Source organism: Henckelia pumila, chromosome 2 (genome assembly GCF_033568475.1).
Source record: "Henckelia pumila isolate YLH828 chromosome 2, ASM3356847v2, whole genome shotgun sequence".
Lineage (NCBI taxonomy): Eukaryota > Viridiplantae > Streptophyta > Magnoliopsida > Lamiales > Gesneriaceae > Henckelia > Henckelia pumila.
Genome location: NC_133121.1, coordinates 16,527,506 through 16,543,641, shown reverse-complemented (window position 1 = coordinate 16,543,641; position 16,136 = coordinate 16,527,506). Strand labels below are relative to the sequence as shown.

General features: G+C 33.7%; 3 protein-coding genes across 5 annotated transcripts; all 3 read right to left on the bottom strand.

The window, feature by feature from the left end:
- Positions 1 to 1,325: 1,325 nt before the first annotated feature.
- On the bottom strand, positions 1,326 to 7,242 carry LOC140881166 (DNA topoisomerase 6 subunit B). Of its 2 annotated transcripts, XM_073286250.1 has the most exons (19): positions 6,953 to 7,242; positions 6,764 to 6,816; positions 6,345 to 6,442; positions 6,151 to 6,256; positions 5,891 to 6,025; positions 5,759 to 5,810; positions 5,517 to 5,581; positions 4,438 to 4,544; positions 4,236 to 4,338; positions 4,027 to 4,112; positions 3,742 to 3,938; positions 3,470 to 3,585; positions 3,210 to 3,295; positions 3,032 to 3,104; positions 2,747 to 2,838; positions 2,405 to 2,543; positions 2,239 to 2,333; positions 1,984 to 2,158; positions 1,326 to 1,747 (listed from the first exon to the last, which is right to left on the bottom strand). In XM_073286250.1, the coding sequence occupies exons 1-19, from the start codon at positions 7,059 to 7,061 to the stop codon at positions 1,601 to 1,603; spliced, it is 2,034 nt and encodes a 677-aa protein (XP_073142351.1). In that variant the 5' UTR covers positions 7,062 to 7,242; the 3' UTR covers positions 1,326 to 1,600. The 2 variants fall into 2 exon arrangements, with proteins under 2 accessions (XP_073142351.1, XP_073142352.1); XM_073286251.1 differs by lacking the exons at positions 6,764 to 6,816; positions 6,953 to 7,242 and having other exon boundaries at positions 5,891 to 6,020.
- A 776-nt stretch (positions 7,243 to 8,018) lies between these two features.
- Positions 8,019 to 10,305, bottom strand: LOC140881167 (uncharacterized). 2 transcript variants are annotated; one of them, XM_073286253.1, is made up of 3 exons: positions 9,965 to 10,305; positions 8,913 to 8,967; positions 8,019 to 8,680 (listed from the first exon to the last, which is right to left on the bottom strand). In XM_073286253.1, the coding sequence occupies exon 3, from the start codon at positions 8,638 to 8,640 to the stop codon at positions 8,227 to 8,229; it is 414 nt and encodes a 137-aa protein (XP_073142354.1). In that variant the 5' UTR covers positions 8,641 to 8,680; positions 8,913 to 8,967; positions 9,965 to 10,305; the 3' UTR covers positions 8,019 to 8,226. The 2 variants fall into 2 exon arrangements, with proteins under 2 accessions (XP_073142354.1, XP_073142353.1); XM_073286252.1 differs by lacking the exon at positions 8,913 to 8,967.
- A 2,171-nt stretch (positions 10,306 to 12,476) lies between these two features.
- On the bottom strand, positions 12,477 to 14,327 carry LOC140884343 (pentatricopeptide repeat-containing protein At5g59600-like). The gene has a single exon (XM_073291075.1). The coding sequence runs from the start codon at positions 14,316 to 14,318 to the stop codon at positions 12,726 to 12,728; it is 1,593 nt and encodes a 530-aa protein (XP_073147176.1). The 5' UTR covers positions 14,319 to 14,327; the 3' UTR covers positions 12,477 to 12,725.
- Positions 14,328 to 16,136: the final 1,809 nt, after the last annotated feature.

Below are 16,136 nucleotides of genomic sequence, written 5' to 3'. Positions count from 1 at the left end.
TGGTCTATGTAATTTTCAGCTGTCCAATTATGTTTCTAACTTCGTCCGCGGTACAGGATTTTAGTGATTTTTGTTTTTTTTACATCACTAAAATCCGATACCGGGTTTTAGTTGTCGCGGACGAAGTGAGAAAATATGGTTGGGCAACTGAAAATTTCTATGTATATATATAGATGATTTTTCAGCTGCCCAACAATATTTTTCCATCTCGTCCGGGTTTTAGTTGTTTTTTTTCGCAAAACTAAAACACGGTAACGAGTTTTAGTGATCAAAAACGAGTTCAGCATCATTGGTTGGGCAGCTAAAAATTTCTATATATATAAAACTAGTTCTAGTAGTAATAATAGCAACGACCACTATTTCAGTTAACAGTTAAATTTTTCTCACTAAAATGGTTCGGTTTTTGGATTAAACATTCGAAAAATCAGACCAAAATTTATCGAAACCGATTATGGCACACCCAAAATTATAACTCAATTTATAATATAATTGTGTCTTATAAATTATGCTACAGAATATAATTAATATTTGCTTTATATTTTAATATCTATTTTGTGTTTTTAAGTTATGTGCTCAACTAAATTTCTAAGCGTTTCATATCAAAGACAACCATTTTAACTCTATCACTTGATTTTAGCCTTGTTAGTTTAACCAAAGACTAGCTGTTAAACTACTTTAAAATTAAAAAAAAAAAAGACTAGCTGTTATTGTTAACTTCCATGTTTTCTTGGTACAAATTACTCTATTTACTGCAGTTATGTAAGTAGGACAAAATTATTGAAAAATCCTCCCTATACAACTCCGCTGCAACATTTTTAAGCGTGTTTGCTAGTGTTTATAGCAAGGTCAATTGTGAAATATCAAAATTATTTCCAATAATAAATTCAAGCATACAATGAACAATATGTGCATTTAACTAAAATAAACAGAATATTAATATTTAAAAACAAAATCAACTGGCCTAAGTACATCTGAATCTCACATTTATGTTAATAAAATCAATGTGAGCAAAGTGGTGTCAGCAGAAATTATAAAATTATAGAGATCAACTATTTTGATTCCATGCAATTTGATAATTATTTATTCTTTCTCCAATGGATGGTGTCACACTCTCGTGGCTTTAGCAATATGATTTGACAAAGTGGTTGTAGAATGAAATCTAATAGAATGATTGGCGAAAGTGTATTAATCCAATTCAAATTTGGTTTGACCAAAAGAATCAAGAAAACTAACGCAGAATCAAATTTGAGGGGAAAAAACAAAACAAAATGAGCAATGCTACAGTGAATATGAGGGAAAACAAGAGAGTGACAAATGTGCAGATATTTATCGTGTACAACTCAAATATTTTAAATCAAATACAAGTAGAGCGACACATCTCAGTTCTTAATACGTCAATGGATACAACATAGTCTAGTAAGATCAATTACCGCTCACAAAGAACTAACGTTTCGACCTATATAATTTCTAAAACAAACTTTATGTGCTCATGCTTATAAGTACAACTACCTTTCGTCACTTGCATTTCTTTTGCAAAACACCAAATTCATTATGTATGGAAACAGAACACACAATGACAAATTCAGATATCGGAGTGTACCTAATGAATGAGCCTGAAGACAAATACAGGGCTGTAGAAATCAGTGAATTTGCATTCAGTTTTTAGGGATTGTATATAAATGTCGTCTCTGGGTTCCTCAGTCACCCCAGTTTGGGTTGCATACTCCAAAGCCATCTCATAGTCCACCTGAAAAAACAGTAAGTTTATACACGACATAGGATAAGAGGCAATATGAGAAGCAGTCTAAAGTAAAAATTGTGGGCCAACAAATTAAGGAGAGAATATTGTGTTTCCACAGGCATAGTGAAAGTATTAACAGCGACATACAGTACATGCAGGTTTCATGTTGGAAAACTGCATCATCTCTGCCAATGTTGCAAGGTGGGCCAAAATTTTTAACAAGAAAATGATGAAATTCTCACCTGTTCCACATGTTGAGTGAGCTTCTCCCGTAACGTCACTTCGGTTACTAACTTAGCTGAAACTTGTCTAAGTAATTCTGCATCCTTGTCTTCAGAACGTCTCTTCTTAGAAGCATGAGAACTAGACATGTCTTTTAAAATCTCATATATAGCACCCGTGGCATTTGGAATGTACCTGAAAATTGGTAGAAATATGAGATCAAAGTTTTCTTCTCGTAGTTCTTATTACACACAAAATGAGAGAGGAAGACCAACTTGCTCAAACTACGTTTTCTCTCCTGCTGCTCACGAGCTTGAATTCTTTTAACTATTTTAGATTTCAGCTGTCCGCAGCACTGCTGAATAGCTGTCTGGAGATTCAACATATTCCAGTTACCAGATGCTCTCTTATATAGAGAAGTAAAATCAGATACGTCCATACCTTGACGGCAGAAGCTATTTCATTAATGTCATCACCAATGTACTCCTTTCCGGTTCCTTTGAAAGGAATCTTGGTGCTTACAATGCTCACAAATACCCCAATCTTATCTTGTGCTTGGTTGATCTTGTAACTGTTCCAACTGAAAAATGGACATCAATTTTAGGACTAGGCAAAGAATTCACGGGGCCCATCCTAAATTTGTTTTACCAGGGAAAAGTAACTAGAGAAACTTTAACGCAGATAGCTGCATGTAGAAAATACTGGACACTACATTGATCCAGCCAACATCACTAAAAATTCACATATTTTTAAAATATTGATGAAATAGCATGCAGCACTCACTTGATTCTCTTTATAGCAGTCCTCGTGACAACATCAGCACCTTGCTCGAACAGAAGTGGAATCCGGTTGGCAAATCGGAAAATGTTTAGGCCCTATAAGTTCTCCCGATATATGAAATACAAATGTCAATACTAGAATTTTAAACATTGTTCAACTATTTTGTGATTAAATATTGATATCTTAACATAGAATCGTCAGCAAAATAAAAAAACCTGAAAATACGACAGTTCCTGAAGCTCAGAATTCAAAAGAATCGAAGGAACCTAGAGCACAGCTAAAACTCACCTGTTTGACATCTTTTCCGCCCAAACTAATTCCAGCCTCCACAATGAAAGGGTGGCCTTCGAACACTTGAGCGCTGCACGAGACATCTGATGGTCTTAATTCTTTTTTCTAATAAATAATTTTCTTCTAAATAAGGAATAAATCATCTAATTACAGGAGGCATAATAGTTCAGTGTACCTTCCTGAATAAGTCGCAACCATATCTGGATGCAATTCCTTTACAATTCCCAAACGGAGATTGTATTCTCCAGCAGGACTAAGACACTGCAGATAACTCAAAGTTAACATAAAAAGCTAAATCATCAGAAGACATAGAGCAGAATGTTCGCATGAATCAAGAATCAACTCCAAAATTCCATGACAATAAAAAAAGAGTGCAAAGGATTTATACTGAAAGAAAATGATACAAGGCCAGAATACACCAACATAATAACTTACATCACCACTGGGATCATCGAACTTCGCTTGACGGAACAACTGATGAATCCGAACAATTTGCTGTGAGGTGAGAGATTTAACTGGCATACTTGGGCCAAAATCAGGGCCCATTTCCCCTAAATGTGAAAATACAATCCTGTGTCAATTAATTAAAAAAAGTACCGTACAATGCGCATGCATCTAGCTAACTTCACACCCTATGGCAAAATCATTCTTACATAGAGTTTGAGTATGGTGCTCTGACATTGTCTCAAATGATAACAATCTCTTACCAATTAATCGCTCAGCATAGGGCTTCCCAACATTCACAAATTCATGCTGAAGAAATTGCAAAAGTTTAGGCTTCGAGGTTTCCGCAATAAGCCGTTTGATCAAAAGCAAATCCACTGCTGACGGATGATACTTGGTTTCAAGAGGAGCTGGAGGCATTATATCTGTCCTCCTAGCAAATTTGACGGTGACAATTTTTCTTCAAAGAAAACAAAAAATTAGTCACTTGGTTTAAAACAACAGAAGGAAATTCAAGAGACTGGCTGATCAACAGAAAGAGAGAGTACTCTGGTACTTCTGACAAAAACTTAAAGAGAAACTCTGCATAAGGAGTGATGACAGCCATTTGTCGCATGTAATGCAGTATTTTGGACTGTAGAAACAAAGAAAGCCACAAAGCAAGGAAACGGTACAATCATAAGGAACTTGCTGGAGAGAAAAGCAGTTTCAAACAAACATTCTCAAAATTTCAAATTAAGTATTAGGGGGTTCATACACGATATGTAGTCCAGTTCCCTTCAATGACTATATAGATCTCAGCACCATGCCATTTTTCCTTGTTATCTTGTTTATTATGTACATGAATGTGAGGAATGTTCCTATATGTTAATCACTCAAAGACAATCAGTTTTTCATGGAGTCTATTATTAAAAACCAAAAAATTCCAACAGAAGTTTTAAACCATAATTTGGAAATACCTATTAATATCAATATCTAATCTGCAAAATGATGAGTAACTTTGCCCCTTCATCGATGAACGGATCTCAATAGGCAGTCCAGTACTCATCTTGGACCAAATAAGCGCCTGCAGATGTCAGACACAAATAAAATACAATGCTTTGGTAGGATTATATTAAAATTTCCACTTCTCAAGCCCCAAAGGGGAGCCATATTGGAAGCCATAATTGGCAGTCCAATTACTCTAGTGTCATGATTGGTATACTTGGTGGAATAAGTTAGGAACGGAAATTCCATTCCCATAATTTGTGCCAAAAGAACTGGGAAATGAATGGAATGAAATTAGCTTAATAGTCAAATTACAGTTTCATTAACAAATTTTAAAATAATAGTTATTCAGAAGTTGTTTAGTATTAATAAATCATTAATATTATGATTCATTTTATCATTATTATGATTATGATTGCTATCATTAATTTATTTATCATTGTTATCGTTATCATTATTAATATGGGTAGTATCAAATAATTAAATTAAACTTATTAATATTAGTATCATTATTATATTTTTATTATTATTCATTGTTAACAATTGTTTTTTGGCTAATAATTATTATTGTTCTTTTATAATTAAAATTAATACCTCATTGATGTTATTATTATTATTTTTAAAATATCTATTTAATAATAATAATAATCATAATATGATCATTATTAAATTATCACTAATATTATTTTCAAATAATTAATTTTGATATTTATGAAAAAATTATAAAGATTTATTATTGAAACATTTCAAACAACAAAAACGAAAGAATATATATACATAAATAAGTTGGGAGAATGAGAATAGTTTAAACTGTAAACTTAACAAAATGCAGAGAATGCCAATTCTCGTTCACTTTGAAATGGATATTCCAATTCTCATGGTAATCAAAGCACAAAGAATAGAATGGGTTGAGAATGTCTATTCCAGTCCCATCTCGTTCCCAGGCACTAAACATACCCTTATAAAAACCATACAAGTCATGATTAATGCTGAGGAATGTGTAAATAAAACATTCGCACAGATACATGAACAAAATAACAGTGAAACCTACCATCTTGGCACCAAGTCCGAACTTCCCGCGTGTCTGTTTTAAACCATATTTAGTTCCAGATAAAACTGCAAAGATGCTGCTCAAGCTCAAATAAAAGGAAACAAACAAAAAGTAACAATTTTTACGAGGTTGCATCCGACTTCGAGCAACTGCAGTATCATGTTAAATTACTTTCAAGCAATACAGCAACTTCAAAAATCTCATAAAAATAATTAATAAAATATCACAATGAGATTCAACACCTCGTCCAAACATATTAGGAATATCATCATGTGGCATTCCTCTTCCATTATCCTACAACAAAGAAAAAATGAAAATATAAAAGTATTTAAATAGAGAATTGCGTATACTGTTATAAGAGAATTGATTTGTACCTTACATGAAACTCTATAATATGATGCCTCACGACTCTTTATAGATTTTGCAGCAACTGGTGCCTTGGCTTTCTTCCCAATAGAAGCATTCTTTGCCTGGATCTCTTGCAGACGTGCTTCTTTGGCAAGCCTTTTCTATTAAAAAATAAAAACCTTAGACAACCAACCACCACCAACATTTGGGTCCATATCCTCACACACTTGATAATATGGAATCTAATAACATGGCAGCAAAGAACTAGCTGTAAACATAGACACACCTCACGGGCCTTTTCTGTCTCAAAATCATCATATAGCTCTTCATCAACGCGTCCATGATCCGCAAGACCAATCATAGAATTGAACTTTCTTTTCTCGATCTCTTCGCTGGAATGATCAAGCAATTAAAAATCAAGCATCAACCACAATCAAAGTCAAATCAAGATCTATCAAGAATTATATGTAGCACACATACATGGTTATCTCTATTACAGGAAGCTCAGCAATTGATTCAGCGGAATCAAGTGCATTTTCAACAAGTTCTCTCACAGTAGTGTACAGGCATTTTCCTGGCTGTGAAACAAGGAAATACATATAAAGAATGGAAAACTTAGAATACAGAAGAGAAGAATTTAACTTCTACCAAGCCTCCATTTTCAGGTATGTACATTACGTTCTGCATTTTCCAAGATTTTGCTAGTGTATGGATCAGAGATGCTTTACATCTTTTGAGAATTCATAATTCACGTGAATTTCTTTGTAAAAAGTGAAAACGTTGGGTATTCAAGCAGGTATCGTGGGCGGCAAAATTAAAACTAAAGATTCAAAAAAATTACTCAAATGCAATCCTCAATAGAATTAGAATACAATGTTGATCCCAATCATAAACCTCACATTGTCAAACCCGGCAATATTCTTGTTATCCGCAAAAAACTCAGCCGGCGATTCTGCAAAAAATCACCAACAAAAACATACAACGATAGCATTTCAGAAACTAAAAACAAAAAATCCACCTAAAAATCTTCAACAAAACATATAATAAACACTAGCGAGATAGTAATAAAAGCTTATGCGCGGACAAACTTTGTTTGAGAACTTGGGCGGCGGCGGCGGCGCCTTTGGGCTTTCTGGTTGTTTTCCCCTTCAACTTCTTCGTTTCCGCCGGGCTCTCACTGCTTCCTGGGGTTTCCATTTTCGATTTTCCCCCGCACAAGCAATCGGAAAGCTCACTGTTCAACACTCGACACCCATTAATGCTCTTCTCCCGCGCGAATTAAGCCCTAAATCCCCCAAAAACGTGTTTTTTCGAGGATTGAAACTGAAATCGCTAAGCTGATGTTTTAGCATGAAGAAAAGGCTGCGTGAGTATACCGATGGGCTTCAGTAGGACTAATGAAATGGGCCTGAAATAGGTGATTCCCACAAGCTTAGACCTTAGTTTGGGCTATTTTAATTGTGACAAATATATCATGAGCCCTTCCAGGTCAAAACCTGAAATGGACCCGTCACCTCGATTAGGTTGCATCTTGATTTGGATGTACGAAAAAAAATTTGGAGAAAGATTGAAAATTTGAAATGACTCGCAAAAATAAATATGCATTTGTAAAAATGATTAAATGTATAGATTATAAAAAAATTAAAAAAAATAAAAAAATTGGTAATATTTAGAAACAAATGTGAAAATATAAAAATCAAAATTAGGTAATGTTTGATAAATAATTGATTATAGTGATTTTATCATTGATTTTTTTATTAAAATCACTTTCGGAGAATCATAATCATCATTGATTCAATTTAGTTAACCATAAGCTAACACATAATTTGATTTAAGAAAAACACAAAAGTGATTTTTTAAATCCAAAATCTAACAATCAATTTTTTTTTAGTGATTGCAAACACACTCTGAGTTTATCGATCAAAATGCAATCTTACTTCTTTCGAAAAGAGCAAAAAACTTTAAAAAAAAACTTTAAAGATTTTTTTTATGTCATGTCACCCCATCTTTACTAATCTCGCCTCACAGTCTGAATAGGTATGGGTAGTTGAGTTCCCATAACATAATGCAAACACGAACACATGAAAGATCGAAGTAGGATCTATTTCCAGGTAGTTTGCAGTGTGGTTTACCTTATCTTATGTCATGCAAAGATTCATCAAGAAACAATAATAGCAACAATCATCAAAAATCCATACAAGATCTTCAGAAGTATGATCAGCAACAACGATACCAAAACAAAACGATCATTTCCGAGTCAAACGTTCCCAAAAATGAGGCGCCAAAAAAATAAAAGAAGAGAATTTTCTAAGTTCCAAATCAATAACCATCACATGAAAAAGGATCGGCTTATATCGCTGTCTCAGTTGCACTCAACAACAGCTTCAGCAGCCCGATGAGGTTTGCTCTTTCGCCTATTTCTATTTTGGCGTAAACCATTAGACTTCACCGACTCTTCGGTATTTATTCTCGTTGCATTTCCGTTTTCCTCCTTCACCAAATCATCAGCTTTCTCCTTCGATTCATCATTCTTTATACGTTTTTTTCCGTTCTGTGCAACGGTCTTCCTTTTTGAGTCTTTATTCTGTGCATCACTAGTGTCTTCACTGGACTCATACTCTATTTTACGAGTTTCTTCTTCATCCACCTCGTCCTTAAGTGATTTTTGAGGTCGTCCCCTTTTCTTCTGCGCAGGAAGCTTTTCTTCTTCTCCACTGCCAGTGTCATCTTGGTTAGTCATGGTTAGCTTCTTTCCCTTGGCTCTACCTCGACCCATTATTTCAAAATTAGAGTTATCACCACAGCTGTGGATATTTCTGAGGAAAAATAAATCACGGTTGATCATATGTCATTATGATACACAAGAGTAAAGAGAACAAGAAAATCATGGTTCAAAATTTTTACAAGGTCCTTAAATCTCAGAGCCCGAGAGTAGTATCACAACAAGACCTCTAACATATTCTTTCATCCAAGAAGAGCACATTTGGGAACTATGAAGCAAATACATAAAAAAATAAAGAATGAACTAAGAAGAAAGAGGGACCGTACGAATGTAATGAGTGTGTATATCTTGAATTGGTTTTCACAACTGAAGAGTTTCAATCTGAAACAAGCCAGCAAGGTGTTATCAGATAGATTAAATTGATAATCTTTAAATGTCTACCAGAAGTGCGGTTCACAGAACAGACAGTAGACTTTGTATTCAAGCTTCATCCAACTATATAGCCAAAGCATACAGCTACACGAAGGGGCAAATAGACAATATTTTCATTGAAAACCTCAATGTAAAGATTAGCAAATCGCACCACGGGAGGGGCCATTAGCCTTTCAGATTGCTCGTTATTCAATACCCAATTTTTTAGCAGCTAAAACTTTTGACCCTGAAGAAAGGTGTGGAGTACTAATTGATAAGGACAGGAATAACATAGATGTATACATTGCACAATTTTCTGGGCATGTTTTTGCCATTTTGGAACAATGAACAAACACATTGTTAGTAAGCTTCTTCAAAAACACAGACACTACCCATACGCTAAGAATGAATGGCAAATGCAACAAATTTTCAAATGAATCTCCCTGCAACACAAGATCCCAAAGTATAAACTACTCCCAATATCCGATGTCGAAATACCACTACCAAAGGAGTTGAGTAAATTGTATTTTTTGAGAAGACTAATATTCTTGTCCCCCATTCAAGAGCGGCAAACACGCAGAAAGCCAAAATTCATCAACCAAGATCCAACTATTTACACAAACTCTACAACACACAGCCTACTCAAGCAGCACATAAATCTATACACAGAAACCAAATCTATAATTAACCCAAGCTCAGATTCAAGCGATGTTGCACCCCATAACAGTTAATAACAGACGATTGCACCCATCCAAAAGAGGCATGCAAGAGCAATTTTTTAAAAGGTTGCATCCGACAAACAAAGAAAACAAGAAGAGATTCATGGACAACTGAAAGCACAAGTAGCCACAAAATCCAATATTCAAATCTCCCCATTCGAAAAAACACAACAGCAAAATAAAATAAACGAACAGTAAACATCGAAGTACAATAATTAGAAAAAACGAAAGAAAATAAAAACACTCACCAAAAAGATCATCAGATTGACTTATTTGTACGGGTGAATCTATTGAACAATGCGTAGAAACAGATGCCTCAGAAACCACCAATGCCCGGATTAAATTTGAATCTCAAGATTTCGATAAGGCGAAGAAAAGGCGAAACAAGTAACTTGTAAAGCAAAAAAAAAAAAATCGGGGAAAGGCGAAGAACCCAGATCAAGAATGTCGGTGAAAATGGAAAAATCCCATTTCTTGATGCAACAAAGGGGCTCAAAAGTAGCTAGAAGGGGGAGACGCGTGAACCAGAAAACAGAGAAATGATGGTGAGAGGGAGTTGAAGATAATAATCTATCTATCTATCTCAACCAGTGTGTCAGTCTTTGTAAATGCTGCAGTAACTGGATTTGGGGCATTCTAGTTTTAATTGCAGAATGCCCCTCCAACTTTATTCATCTTCAATCAGCTCTCTCGTGATATCATATTGATATTAGTCAACTCAAGCCCACGGTTTTGGGTTTTTTTCCCACCCTATTTGTTTTTAGTCGTGTGTGATCTTTGTCAAGACATGGATCGAGATTTTGCCTCAAACTTGGATTAGATGTGCAACGGATCAAGGTATTCATAATTGGATTAGATGTGCAAGCAGATCAACGTATTCATAAGTAGTTCCGAGTTCAATCAAATTTGACTCGAGCTTGATTTGATCGAGCTTGAGTAGCTCAACTATTCACTCGAGTTGAGTTTTCATTGTTTTTACTCAACTAACAAATGAGTTACTCGAGTACCTATATGTATATTTACCATTAATAAAAATATATATGGGCGAATAGTAATTAAATTTGTAATTTTTTTTAATATATCAATAACATATTTATTATTTTCTTTTCTTTTTTTCAAACTTTGATTAACTCTTTTTTTTTAACACAAAACTATTCTTATTTCACAACTTAATTACAAAAATTTATGAAACAAAATAAATTAGAAACAAATTCTCGATTATACAAACATACAATGTGTGCTTCGAGACACGATTGTCGATTGTACAAGCACTCAATGCGTATTATGAGACGCTAGTATATATAGAAGACATATAATTTAAGATATTTTTGTTCATTTTCATTCAAAATTTAAACCATAAAATAATACAAATATTTTCTAGTTCTTTGAGCACGAGCTCGAGTAACTCAACATTTTTACGAGACGAGTTTGAACTTGAAAATTGATTTTAAATTGAGTCGAACTTGAGTTGTACGGTAGTCGAGCTCGACTCGACTCGTGTACCACTCTCACCCCCACCGATCTGGAGTAGGGCTAGGAAAAAATACCGAAATGCCGAAAATACCGTCATACCGTACCGAAATTTTCGGTATCGGTAACGGTATATAAAATTTTTTATTTCGGTATACCGAATATACCGAATTTATTTATTTATTTTTAAATTTTTCACGGTATACCGAAAAAAATTTCGGTATATCGAAATTTTTCGGTATACCGAATTTTTTTTTATTTCCGGTACGGAAATTTTCGGTGTATCGAAATTTGTCGGTATACCGAATTTTTTTTTATTTCCGGTACGGTATTCGATATAAAAATTCTCAATACCAAATTTTCGGTATGATACCGGTATGAAATTCTTCATACCGATATGATATGGTACGGTATACGGTATGAGAGTTTGGTACGGTATACCGTACCGTACCCAGCTCTAACCCGGAGCCTCAAGTTGTCTTTTTTAACACGAGTAATAAGTGATCACGACTATGAGAAAATTCATTAAAAAAAACAAACAAACAAAAAGAAAAGAAAAGAAATGAGAAAATACATAATGTATATTTGTACGTATGAAATTGATCATTTTAAAATTAAAGTTTGAACAGCACTTGTGGAGTATTTAATTTAATTTCACTTATAAAAAGAGTGATTATAAACTGTTACCGCATTACAACCCTAGGCCAGGTGCATAAGAGTATAAGAGGATTTTGAAGAAACATACCTTATTTGATGTTTAGACTACCAACAAATTTTTCGGTGAATCATATGATATTTTTTTTAGCAATGCTACATGTACAACCAAATTTGTACAATAATTTTTACACCACAAAAAATCAATACAAAATTTTAATTTATCAAATCTCAAAATACATTGAATGCAAAATCTCACGATATCTTATCAAAATCTCACGAGATAATAACAAAATATTACGACATAATTGTTGTAAATATCGCTGTACGATATATTGATTGTACCTCTAACATTATTCTATTTTTTTATCGTTTAAGAAATTAATTTTATGATTATGACACCCTTTCTCTTATTATTTGAAGGAATGGTCGGAATCGGATCCAAGATTTAATTTTTATTTATTTATATTTGGGTTTAGAATGACTTATTTTTTCCTCAAAGTCCCCAAACCTTTTTGCACAAATTCTATCCACAGAAAGGGAGAAATCAGAGCATATGGATTTTTTTTTTGAACTTCAGAGCATACGGATTTTAAACATATAATATCATATAATTTATGTCATATTATAGTAAACTTTTAAGTGACGCACACAACACAAGACATATATACCAAGTTATGCAACAGTGTTGTACATCTCAAGATCTTTCGTCCCTATAAGAATTTCATCAAACAAGGCATCAAAGCTACCAAACCAATTCCCAGAATGAGGTTGAACCCACAGGTTGGTGCAAGCAAGATTAGGCGCTATGGTCCCACGACTGAACTCAAGTATGTTAGAGTACACCAATACACCATTCAGGGTTCTCATTTACTGGACCAACTTCTAAACCGAACTCAAACCACGCTTTTTATGGACTCTCTTGGCCTTCATCACCTCCCTCACATCTTGTACATCTTCCCACTTCCCTTCAGAAGCATGTATATTCGACAGTGTCACGAAATCTCCTGGTTTTCTCATCTCCATCCCCAGACGCTTGGAGATTTTTTCAGCAAGATCACTCCTTCCATGAATCTTGCAGCCATTGAGAAAGGCTCCAACAACTGAATTAGTGCCCTCAACGGGCATTCGTTTGACAATATAACAAGCCTCCTCCATCCTCCCGAAACGACAAAGAAGGTCAACTACACAAGCAAAATGTTCATGGTTAGCTACGACATTATATGAAACCATGGACGCAAACAAATCCATGCCTTTCTCGACTTGGCCACCATGGCTACAAGCACAAAGAACAGCATTCAGAGTAACTTCATTTGCTTGTATTCCTTCTACCTGCATCTTTTCAAAAAGTTTGATAGCAGAATCTACCATCCCATGCTTCCCATAACAGCCAATCATAGCATTCCATGAAGCTACATTCTTGGTATACGTTGTGGTGAAAACATTCCAGGCATCTTTAACGCTCCCACATTTTGAGTACATATCAATAAGAGCACTTGCCACAAATACGTTGACGTAGATTTCTGTTCGATATATTATGCCATGAATTTCTCTACCCATAGAGACTGAACCAATCATCCCACAGGCAGGGAGCAGCCCTGTCACAGTCACTGGATTAGGCTTTACTCCAGCAACCAACATACTGTGAAACAGCTCCATCGCTTCTCTGACCTTATGGCTTTGAACAAATCCCGAAATCATTCCATTCCATGTAGGCAAATCAGGAACAAATCCTTCTTCTCTCATTCGAGTAAAAAATTTGAAAACACCATCACAATCTCCATTCCTGGCGTGCCCAGCTATGATCGAGTTCCAAGCAAATTCATTAGCTTTAATGTCTTCCAGTCTCATTCTATTAAACAAATCAACAGCATCTCCCATCTTCCCCTCATCAGAATACCCACAAATTATATTAGTCCAAGACACTACATCTCTTTCCCTCATTTCATCGAATACTTTCCTTGCACAGCACATCTTCCCGCACTTCCTGTACATATCCATCAAAGCATTGCAGACGAGCAGATACATTTCGAAACCCGTTTTGCAAATCATGCAATGAACTTGTTTCCCCGAGTCCAAGTCCAGTAAACCGACACAACACTTCAACACAGCCGACAGAGTGTGTTCATTCTGAGAAAAGTCGGGATTTCTTGATCTTATCAATGAAGAAAAATACCCAATAGCTTCTTCGTGAAAACCAGAAAAAGTTAGCGTTAAAATCATCCAGTTAAAAGCAAAAATGTTCGGGTTTGGAGACCCTTGAAAGAGTAATCTCGATGAATCCAAATCCCCACAGCTTGCGTATGCACCTATGAGCTTTGAATTTAAAGAAAAAGAATTTATATCAACTGGTTTAGTAACCAGTAAAGCATGGATTTGCTGACAGGGTTTCAATGTTCTCGATTTCATGCATTTTTCCAACAATAAGCCTAAACGATGACAAAACGAGCTGTTTTGTGAAAGTAAGAGCTTTTTCATGTTCTTCAAAAATAATACCCCCGGCGAGGGTAGTCTGCTCCTCCTGAGCTTTACTCCCCCGTTTAATGACACGTGTCTGTTTTTCTTTTCCTTTTTTCCTTTTTTTTTAAACCATTTTTCATCTTTCTTTTCCTAATTTTATCTCTATCGTTTTTTAACCATTACCATTTACTACATAAATTACATTTTCAATGATAAAATTAAAATTTTAAAACTCCCAATTGTGAATTTAAAAATCAGAAGGAATTTATATTACCAATAAAAAAAATTGTCTACCTCCCACATAAAGATAAAAATATATGGCATAATTTGGTACATAGGATATGATAAGTAAATGATATACAATACAATGATAAATTAAGGATAAGTAAAATAATAAGATAATATATTAAATGTTTGGTATGATTTTAATAAAAGTGATTGAATTTATATATTGTATTGTAATGACGAAATTAAGTAATTAACCTTACAATAATCAATTATATTTTTCAATGTTATTCAAGATCTTACACATGAATAAATTTAAGAATTAAATTTGGATTTTTGCAGTATTTTGTTGCTTGTATTAAATTTATCACATCAAATTAAAGGGATACATAGTCCAATTTATAGAAGCATTTATCACGGGCTCATTGATTTATCATGAGCTTTTTAAAAATGTACCAAACATGAGATGAAAGATGATAATTTATTAATCACTCACTTATCAAGTATACCAAACTATGCATATATATGGGGTGTTCACGGTTCGGATAACCGCCCGATCCGAACCGAAACCAAAAATTCAATTTTCGGTTTGATTTTCGGGTTTTCGGTTCAGTTTGTTTTTTTTCGGTTAACCGAACCGAAAAACCAGTTTTTTTTTTTGTTTTGGTTTGGTTTTGGTTTTTGTATTTGAATTTCTTTACTAATCAATTGATATGTGTATCAATGTGAGCTCAAAAAATTGATTTTATGAAAAAACTGAAAGAACAAAAATCATAATTCGTTCTTTAAAAAACAAGAAGACATAATTGGTTTAATTATTTATCTAATTAGTCAAACATACATGACTTCAATTGTGGATTCAACTTAGAAAATGTATTGATTTAGTGATTTTAAAGAATATTGATTTTTCAAATAAAAATAATTAAAAATTAATTAAGTTATTTTATTATATTATATATACACGTATTTGCATTATATATTACATTATTTTTATAAATCTATAAATTATTATTATTAAAATTAGAAACGTTAGCACTTTCTTTGTTTTCAGAGCAATTATTTTCAAATATATTTTTTGAAGCATTAAATCAAAAATATTTGTATGAATGTATGAGTTTGTGGATTCTGATTATATTTGTATTGTATTAAATATGAATCAATTGTTGAAAAATATTATTATTATTATTAATATTATGTTGAATATTGAATGTTGAATGTTGAATATTGAGTTGTAAAATGTGGAAAATTAGTGTGTGATGATGTAGATGATGATGTATTTATTTTTGGACTAATCTCAAATGTGGATCTATAAATAGGTCTTCATTTGTGATGAAAAATACAATTGAAGTTGAGAGAAAAATATTATAAAGTGTAGAGTTTGATATATTTTGAGTTTTGGAATATTTACTTTTTACCGTAAATTTTTATTTTTTCACAACACGTTATCAGCACGATCGCTTGAAGGTTCTCTATATTTTCCGACGATCCAAAATACAAGAAGAAGTCAAAAATATTCAACAAGTAAGAATAATTATTTTATTGTTTATTGTGTATATATTTAATATATATTATCATGTTATGAAAAAAAAAATTAGTTTTTAAAAACTTGTT

Excerpts from the sequence above, each read along its gene's own strand:
- LOC140881166 (XM_073286250.1), bottom strand. The coding sequence starts at position 7,061 with ATGGAAACCCCAGGAAGCAGTGAGAGCCCGGCGGAAACGAAGAAGTTG. Across the intron at positions 6,443-6,763 it reads ATATTGCCGGGTTTGACAAT|CCAGGAAAATGCCTGTACAC; the intron begins GTGAGGTTTATG and ends CTTGTTTCACAG. Across the intron at positions 3,105-3,209 it reads GTTGCGACTTATTCAGGAAG|CGCTCAAGTGTTCGAAGGCC; the intron begins GTACACTGAACT and ends TGTCTCGTGCAG.
- LOC140881167 (XM_073286253.1), bottom strand. The coding sequence starts at position 8,640 with ATGGGTCGAGGTAGAGCCAAGGGAAAGAAGCTAACCATGACTAACCAA.
- LOC140884343 (XM_073291075.1), bottom strand. The coding sequence starts at position 14,318 with ATGAAAAAGCTCTTACTTTCACAAAACAGCTCGTTTTGTCATCGTTTA.